General features: G+C 36.9%; 1 protein-coding gene across 1 annotated transcript; it reads right to left on the minus strand.

Annotated features, from left to right (window-relative positions):
• Positions 1 to 293: 293 nt before the first annotated feature.
• Positions 294 to 3,954, minus strand: LOC140164117 (GTP-binding protein Rhes-like). Its single transcript, XM_072187362.1, is given in 3 exon segments — positions 294 to 749; positions 752 to 877; positions 3,916 to 3,954. Coding segments are annotated over 3 exon segments (621 nt in total).
• Between the last annotated feature and the right edge of the window lie 6,326 nt (positions 3,955 to 10,280).

Consider the following 10,280-nt stretch of genomic DNA (forward strand, 5'->3'; position numbering starts at 1 on the left):
CCATTAAGTTTCAAATTGCTTGTAAGATACAATTTTCATACTGCCTCGAATTAGATATCTTGTCAGCCTTTTGTCACACCAGCGTCCAGATTGGAATACCTCAATGCATTCGGCTCAATTGAGCATGTATGGAATGTTATCAGGGTGTGACTATGATTGCGTCATCGCTATATACAGCCAAGATGATTGACAGTGGATATCGTCATACTCGCAGCCTCGATTTATTTGATCCTTTTTAAAAACAGCCAGAAACGTATTAAACCGTGACCATGTTATGTCACGGCGATATGTCATCATTGAATCTCACATCCACGTTTTCTTCGGCGTTCTCCATTTTCATCAACATCATCATCAACATCATCATCGTCTCTGTGCCCGTTTCTCAATGCGTTAGCGCTAACCTGCATCAAATCACTTTTTAGGCTAGGGCGTCTAGCATTCGGAGATATCACACCGCATGCATCACTATTACGCCTTCGTAGTGATAAACCACGTGTTGATTGTACGGGGGAAGAAGAGGCACTAATTTTCCGATGCTGCGAGGGTGTCATTTCACTTGGAAGTCGCGCATTTTCAAACAAAGCTTGGAAAAGCATGTCAACGTTTAGGTGGTCACGTGCTGATGCTTCTAAGCAGGTACAACGACGAGCTGATCCTATTGAACGACGCACATCTTCTAATTTGACCTCACGTTCTTCAACTTTGTCACTTTTATTACCCGCTATAACCATTGGTACTGCTTTTGGTCCTTATTACTTCGCTTGATATCAATAATATGTTGTCTTAGTCTTAGAACTTCTTGAAATGATTCTCTGCTGTCCACACCATACACCAGTAGAAACACATCACCTGTAACAACAAAAAATACAATATAATTCTTTTAGTATTCAGTATTTACATTCTCTTGAAACTAAATATAGCACTAAACTTTAATTTACTCTTAATGGCATTCTAAAAAGACGAAAAACAGTGCTAACTTCGTCAAATAGGGAGCTTTACAGTGTTATCACACGCAGGTAAATGCAACTTTCTGTGTGCTTTAATAGTGCAAGGTATCGTTACAACTTGATCCGACATTCAATGCATATCGGAAGTTAAATGTAATTTGTCAGTACACACTAATCCCTCATTTCATTGCTTTAAGGAAAAGGAAAACACATTTAAGATAGATTAGCTTTATGGGGCTTTGTCTATTGCTGTTACTATAGTTATATTTTTCAGTAAATGCCACATACACATTTGCATTTTTCGATTCAACTGGTTTTCCAAAATCCTGATATAGTTGAGTCAGTGGACATTTTTTGAAAAGAATCAAAATCAAATCCTTCAAAAATCGGCGGCTGATGAGTTTTCAAGACCACCTTTTTGGGCGGTCGATCAGTTCCCTATACCCACCTTACCCGACCATATCCCTATACATCATGTGCGGAACAGGCTGTGACACACTTCTAAAAAAGTTGAGTTAACCCCCCCCCGCCGTTGAGACTAGAATTAAATATGTTCAATGAATTTGGTCTTAAGTAATAATAATTTGCAACTTTAATCATTGCTTTTTACCTAAGAAAGTCGTGTAATATAATTATGGTCAACTGTAAGTTTTAAATACTTTTCCGCTGAAGGTTATAAGCAATACTAAATTAAGCTTAGGTTTTCTGGTACAGAATTCGGTTACAGTCTTAAATTAGATTAAACGGTCCGTATATCGCATTCCAAGAGTTTCAACGGCGTCCACTTCATCACTGTCTTCATTCACCAATGGTATTTAAAGGTCTCATTTCCATTGATCGATTATTAATCGACCCGGAATATAGAAATAATTTGATTTGTCTCAACATTCACGCTTCTCATAGATAACCGAGTCCATTTATTAGCTTGGGGAACCGACTCGGATATGTTGCAATAAAACTTTGCATTCTTGTGTCTATAATTAATTTCAAAATGATTGTCAAATGGTCTAAATTATATTCCTTTTGTCACGCTGCTATTTTCAAAATTTAAATTTTAAAAGATTACAAGTAAAATGTCTAGCATCGTTTCAGTGGCTCTTCAGATCTGAGGCAAACAAAAGAAATCCAACCAAGATTTACGCATTAGTGGCATTCAGTATAATAACATTACCTCGGTGGCCTTTAAATTGTGACACTTGAGTCTACCTATTCTAGTACACTCCAAACACTCTATTGGTGGTATAAATAATAGTGGTATGCTCCGTCGCAAAAATGGGGTCGTCTAGAATACTTGAGTATCTAGGGATTACTCAAACCTAATAGATGGCCTCATTGACCTATTTTACAAGATGTGTTTTAAATAATTCAGTGAGAGTCTGTTCTGTTAAGTATATAGTGTTATGTGTTTCGGAAAGGGGATATTGACAGAATTGGGTAATTTATAGCTTCTAATTTTAAAAATCAGTAATACATATAAAGATAGTTTATCATTATTCATTCATGGAATTAAAGGTTAATGGCCCGATTTAAATATATGAAGTGTTCTACTTGATTGAATGACCTTACCACAAATCCCCATCTGTGAAGTTTTAGGCCGTACCGGTGTTTCAATTCATTTTGGTATGAGAGCTAAAATGTAATTTTCTAACCCCATAGGAACACTGTTGTCGACCAAAGAGGTGCACATTTTCATTCATATCATCCAAACTAAATATCTTTGAACCCTGAAAATCTTTCTTTTGATACCAACATTTATACCACTTCCGGTAAATATTGAGTTCTGGGGATGTGGCTATTAGCGACGTTGTTTCTGACCTGATTCATTGCAATACATACGTTCCACAATAAAATTTGACTTGATCGTACAATATAGAAAATTAGCAACAAAGTTAACAACAACGAAAACAATACCAGATCAGGTATTGTGCCACGTACTCGTATACACCGTCTCCTTTGAATTTAAAATGTTATTTTTGTTTTTATCTTTACTTCGGTCAACACTTTTCATTTAACTTACTTGTATCAACGATATGACTAAAAAAATATTTTCACGGCTATAACCATTGGTACTCACTTTCAATTCTTTACTTAAAACTTATAAAGTACATTATGATCCTTCCTTTAATTCAGATAACACCTTTCCTTTAACTCTATCTCACTTGTAGAGAATGTGTGAAACTACTCGGTCATTGTGCTGTATGGTGACTGGAACACTTCATAGGTACATATCGAATGACTCCGGGTATACAGAATAAGTAACTAGATTGTTGGGGTACATCGTGGACTATTTCCATACGGGAAATACCCTACTCCGTCAGACAGAAGTGCCGAGAACGGTAGGTTTTGAAATGTAATCCGTTAACAATACCTACAAGTTGTCCCTCTCCCCCTCCTTCCCTTCCCGCTTCCAATGCTCTCTCCCCTCTGTTTCTCTTTCTCCCTTACCCTTACCCCCTCCCCCCACACACACACACACACACACACACATACCCTCTTTCCCTGGCGATCTCTTCTATCTCTCTCTCTCTCTCTCTCTCTCTCTCTCTCTCTCTCTCTCTCTCTCTCTCTCTATTCTCCAATAAATAAATTGAATAAAAGTTAGTTTAAACCAGCTTTCTATGATATTGATCTTCCGTCATGCGAAATGCACATAAATAGAGCTGTGTATAATAGTGTTTATATCACTGAAGTCATAATCTGTCAAGTGCCTATTGTAGATGGTTCGTCGAAGTTATTCGTTACCAATTCCTCATCGTTTTGGCATAATTGCACTTTAAATAAAACCCATATTACAGCATCCTGGTATATTGAAGACTATATACTACAACCAGTTTTATTTACGAGGGGGTATCCCAAAGTTTTTGAAATCACCCAGAAGTGAAGGAGCTATATCGATGAAATTTTGTCAGTGTAATTACTAATCCTTATGTACATTATGGTCCAAAAATGGTCTCGTAAGTATGTTTACTTTCTTTACAGGTGGTGCTAGATGAGCAGTAGGCTCCATGCTCTTCCACATCAAACTTTTTATCCTGTACATATGCTGTTCAAGTGGAGCATGTTGTGCGCTTGTATGCTTGCAAATCAACCAATGTGCGTTAATACTCTTTTGAGGTTTTGCACAGTACCGGAAGAAGAAGAAGAAGAATCGGCAAGGGCCAAATACAAAATTTAATCCAAACAAATCCTGATATGCTAGCGCATTATATAATTCATTCATTCATTGGTTTATGTATAAAATATACAACAACGTAAAAAACATATTAATTACAATAAGAACAAAAGAAACACAAACTATATATATGGCGGAAAAGGCAGGAAGGTCAATAAGGCCTGATAATTGTCTTTCCCTGACGAAAAAAAAACCCAAAACAACGATGTTATGAAACGAACATCCAAATAAAAGGCTATAACAGGCAAATTACTGTGCTCAATTGTATAACACTGAAAGCTGTGTCAACTTTATTCGTATCTTTCAAATTCTTCAATAAACCTTGTACTGAAAATTGCAAGATTGCACAAATGATCATTTGCCGTAGCAAATTCTTAATACCTAGTTACCAAGGATTGCACCTTCTAAGAATGCAAACATTGGGTGATATTTTATAAAGTAAACACATTTGCATGCCAACTAAGGAATATGCGACGTATGTTTGTTTTCAGTGGATGATCACTTCAAGAAATATTACTAGTTATACCATGAGATGTGCAACCCTGGCTAAACAAACATTAGTCATCGAAGTGTATTTGTTACCAATTCCTCGCCGTTTCGGCATAATCTTGCATTATAATAGAACCCACATTACAACTTGATCTATTAAATACTACTACATACAACTGGTTTTATTACTTTGCTTGTGTGTTTACTTTTTTGCTTTTGATAGGTTGACAAATTAATACCCATGAACTTTATTAAGAATGTCGGCCGAATGAAGATGTTTGGATCCGCAATGGCCATTCAAAATATTTATCGAAAAAGTTCGAAATAGGTTGTTAAAAAATCAACCTGAAATAATTGGTGCAAACTGCAAACAATATTTCAAGCAATAGAGTTACACTTTTTTGCACACGTCATTGAATTTCAGTGAATTAAAATCACGTTTTTTACTCGATTGTAGTCACTGGTGCTCGATCATGCAGTATTTGATACACCAACGAGGTAAGTGAACCATAAAGTAGTGATATGACACTGGGTAAAACATGTAACAGACAACTGCAAGTTCAGTCCTAAAGTAAGCACACTCAATTTACACGATGCCTCGTTGAATAGGTATCTTCAGATATTGAGGGCATTTCTGTCAAACTATCCATCAAATGGTCCTGTTTGCCTTGCGGTCTGAACTGGGTATACGATTCTGAAACGGAAGACAATCACGTGAAGACTAAAGCAATTTTCCTGTTTCCTCTCATTGGTGCGTGTCAACATCCTCCGTATTATGTCTCGCCATTGTATGTCAAACCTGTCAACGTATTGATAAAGCAGACCCACTTCATTTTAAACATCCCAATTTCTTTAGCTTCCGGTATATTATATACAGCAACAATGTATACAACTTTGATGAAGTGAGGTTGACAGTGAATATGTATGATGTATGTTTTGTAACCGGGGGCTGATAATCGTTGCACATACAATAAACACATCATTTATTTTAACAAATTTGTGACTAGAGTATTATACTTATAAAAGAGAACCCATTAGCAAAAAAAAGTTGGAGCCTGTATGCCTTATCATACACTCTCACTTATCCAGATCCAGTGCGGTGAGTGCGTATATAAAATGGTCTCAAAAAGAAACTTACAATTATAATCATGTCCTTCAAAATGAACCAAAATTACACACATGATTACTTCAATACTCTACTCTACACGTACACACATTCAGTAACCAAACAGTTGCACAACTGACACAACACCAAAATGCCCTCATTTCATAGCCCATTTGATGTGTGTGTAAAGCAATATTGTAATAGCAATGTGGACTTTCCTGTCTCTGTCTCACAAAAATAACACTCGTACCCAACGAACATAAATACACCCGGACATAGGCGAACACGGACACATTCACCCCGTGCGCCCCAACACCATCTCACGATTACCTTCATTTGTTTTGACTTCTTCACGTGCTCTTACCTTTAAAAAGTGCTTTACGCGCTGCCGAAATTTCCACGCTGTTACATGTGATACAGCAAGTGGTTCAATGCCAGTGTATTTTTAGTGATGTCAGTAAGGTAGCCGTTTGGATATTGACATGTCATTACTAGAGTAGAGTATTAAAGTAATCCTGAAGGACTCTATCGGTACGGACATTTATATATACGTATAATGGGAAGCGAGCGTACATTTGTTTTACACTACTGCTATTTTCCTCAATTTTCTGATAATTCATTATCCTGATAGCGCCTTTAACCACGTAAAGGTTTTTTTAAATGTAATTTTATTCGCCTGATATTGGATTTCTCAATCATCACCAATGTTTAGAAATATACCAATGGTATTTTGCGGATATTAACGTTTGAAGGATAGACAAAAATCAGATTTTCCTCTTTAAGTATCTCAGCAGCACTCAATGACAGCAGTACGTAATTATTGTTAAGAAGTTCAAAGATGCTCATTTATCTATACGATTAAATTCCCGATATTCAACTTACTAAATAAAATAAGTCTGATTTAATAAGCATATTGGGCCAACTACCTTATCACTATACATAATTACGACCAAGATTAAATCCGATTTAAAAAAAAAATATTTTAAGAGGAGCATTACCGCGAAAGCATTTAAATTGTATCCCCTTCTTAAATGCCATGTATATAATAAAAGAACATTATATTTTAATATTACCAAACAGTGAACATTTTCAGACGTGTAGTTCAGTATTGTGACGTATTGCTGGTGGTTGTTCAATTTATTTAAATCCATGAATCCATTTAATCCTAGCTGCTACTGGCTTTCTCTTACAATTAAAATTGTTAATAGAGATATTTGTATTGTACATTTACAACATATATTTAGCTTATTGATCGTTAAGAAGCAATTTAATGTTTAATGAAGTATGTAAACGTATCGATCGTTTAGAAGTTCATTTAAAAATCATTAACATATCAAATTATGTATTAACGCAATCTACGATCGTTCAACAATGCATCGTAAATGTAGCTAAGTCATTAGATATCTTATTATGTTATGTTAGCTGATTTAACAAGTTGCATGATTTAGCACGAATTAATTCGTTAAGATGATAATACAATTAAGTTACTTACAAAATAATATTGAGCGTCAGAAACGTTTCGATTGAAGCTACCACGCTGATGAATGCAAAGATCAAATACTTTTTTGTTAAGCATTGTAAGTGACAATTTTTAGTGATTTTACTGCATTGAAAATTGTTTTAAATCATATGACATCCTGTCAACAGGCATCGAAACAATTTGCTGTCAGATTTTTAATCAACATAATCAAAGCAAATGATAAAAGTAAAAATCACGTATCAAGTATTTGCGGACGATCGACAAATCAAAGCACAATTTACATATGCTAAGGCACTAGGACCAAATATCATTAGAAATCGGTCATTACGTTCAGAAATGATTGTTGAAGGTTAAATGTCAACGAATTTCAGTGAAGTTTTACAATTTAAAATGTCTACCTATTAACACATTTAGCGTAAACAAATATACATGTCCACACACTTAACGCGGACTGACAAGGGGTTGCTTCAGTGATCTTTATCCCCTGATGTGGACATTTGATTGAATGACAAGATTAACCGTGCTTTCTTAGAGGAATTACAGGCTCAATTGCCCATGGTGCTCAAGATATCATGGCACCTGACAGATTCTGAAAACTTATATTTTTGTTACACTACTAAAAAAAAACATTTAGAAATCAAATATTAGCATGCATTCAAGTTTAAACATTGAAATCAACTTGGGTTGAAATAACCTGTTTCGTTAATAATATTATTAATACCTTGAGCATAGAAACTATGTTTAAGAATAATTGTACGTTTACATATTTATTAATATTCATTCAAAAAGATAGAAGACATTATGTATTCCTTGTATTGGATGACCTCCTTTCACAGGTTCTTATTTCTACAGTGATAATTTCTCTGCAATTCGACCAATTAGAAATCGTCAAATTGGTTACTCTTTTTCATCATCATCAGTCGGCTGCGGAGCAGGCGACTACAAGCTTTCTCCAACTAATGCGATCTTGGGCAAGCGAAACAATTTTGCTTGGCTGCAGCATCCCTTCAGTATCTCCCAGGAGGTGCTGGACATACTGTAAGTACAGTGTGCGCGGCCGTCCCGGTTTCCTCTTCCCATGTGGTGGAATATAAAGCGCATGTTTTTTCACAGGCTCGCCATCTTCAAGACGCAGTATATGGCCGAGAAATTTGAGTTGATGAATCTTGACTCTGGCAACCAGTGGAGTGGTGTCGGTCAGGTTGTAGATGGTTTCATTTGGAATCCGATCCACACGCTTGATGTTTAACATGACTCTGTAGCAAGATGTTGCAAATGCATTGATCTTGTTTTCCATGTCCTTGGTAATTACCCATGACTCGCACCCGTACAGAAAGACAGTAACACACGTTGTCTGAACAGCTTGATTTTTGTTTCGATTGGCAGGGACGGGCTTCTCCAAAGGCGTTCCAGTTTCCAGAAAGCTGCCCAGGCTAGTGCCTTTCTTCTTTTTAGGTCTCCAACACTAGAGCCCATCTTGGAACCCAAATACTTGAAGTCTGTAACATGGTTGATGGTACTACCATAGACTTCAAGTGCTGGTTGGGCGCTACAGTTTGCAGTCATATATTCTGTCTTAGGTGCGCTGATGACAAGGCCTAGATCTGCTGCTGCAGTTGCAGTCCTAGTAAGCTGTGACTGGGCCCGGTCTATGGAAGATTCCAGCAGGGCAATATCATCAGCAAAATCCAGGTCATTCAGCATCTTGGCAGGATACCTGCTTGACCGACGTGGGTAGGTAACAATTCCAGCTTCAATTCTAGAAGTTGATTTCATCAGAAGGTAGTCTACCAGGAACAGGAATGGTGCCAACACATCACCCTGAAGCACTCCAGTTGTTACTTGGAAAGGCTCTGAGATACTGCCATCTACCATAACGGCACTATTGGAGTCTTTGTAGAGCACCTGGATGGCATTGACCACAACCTTTGGTATTCCATAATGCCGCAGCACTGAAAACATGACGGACCTGTTGATGGAGTCGAAGGCTTTTTTGAAGTCCACAAAAGTGACTGTTAAGGGAAGTTGGTACTCCTTGAAGCCTTCCATGATCCTCCTCAAAATGTGTATTTGCTGAGCACAGCTGCGACCCGATCTAAAGCCAGCCTGGTTGCTTCTCAGTAAAGGATCAATGTGGGGTCGGATCCTGTTCAGAAGGATCTTGTTGTACACTTTTGCGGCAATGGACATAAGCGAAATACCACGGTAGTTTGTCATGAGAGAGAGGTCACCTTTCTTTGGTAGAGGAATGATTACATTCGTAACCCATTGACGTGGCGGTGTCAGCGTTGAGAATACTTCCATACAGAATTCGAGAATCATATCAATCTTTTTACTCTAACAAAATATGATTGGTTGATTGAAATTGATCAATATATCATTTATGTATCATATTTTCTTTGCATTTATGATCAAATCAAAGCTATCCAAATGAATTAAAACCACGAGAACAGGTGATTTACTTTAACTTTGGTATAGTATCGCAGCTTCGCGCGAGATCACACGAGATTAAGTTCATCGTTAGATAAACAATGTCTTAAGGTCGCCATCAGCATGATCAGTCAATATCTTTCAGGCAATCTACTCACATAGAGCGGCATCAGTATGAATATAGAGATAATTGCTTATGCCCGAAGAAGCAGCATGCCGGTATAGAAATTGTTGTATCTATTCAACGGGTTCTGTTAAGCTTTTATGATATTTAAATGTCGGAATTCAAATATGCGGTATGAAAAAAACCCCATTAAACATTAAAAGAGGATCTACGAAATAGTAATATAATCAGCTCAACAAGGGTTGTGATTCACAAGACATTGTGCCAAGATAGACCTTTTCCTATGCCCGCTCCTATACTACTCTATGTGTTATCTACAAATGACATATTCCGAGTAAAACATACAGCAAGTTCAATCTCAAAAATATTAGGGTATTTTTTATAGCACTTTAAAGAAAATGCACGGACTGAACAAAAGGAAGTTTTAAAAAATGCCGACAAAAATAAGAACAAAATGGTGAAGGGGTGTCTATAACACACCTTTCAAATCAGCACATGATTGGTGAGCTGTGAGATCAATTTTATCTTGTGAT

The sequence above is a fragment of the Amphiura filiformis genome, chromosome 11, assembly GCF_039555335.1.
Source record: "Amphiura filiformis chromosome 11, Afil_fr2py, whole genome shotgun sequence".
NCBI classification, from domain to species: Eukaryota; Metazoa; Echinodermata; class Ophiuroidea; order Amphilepidida; family Amphiuridae; genus Amphiura; species Amphiura filiformis.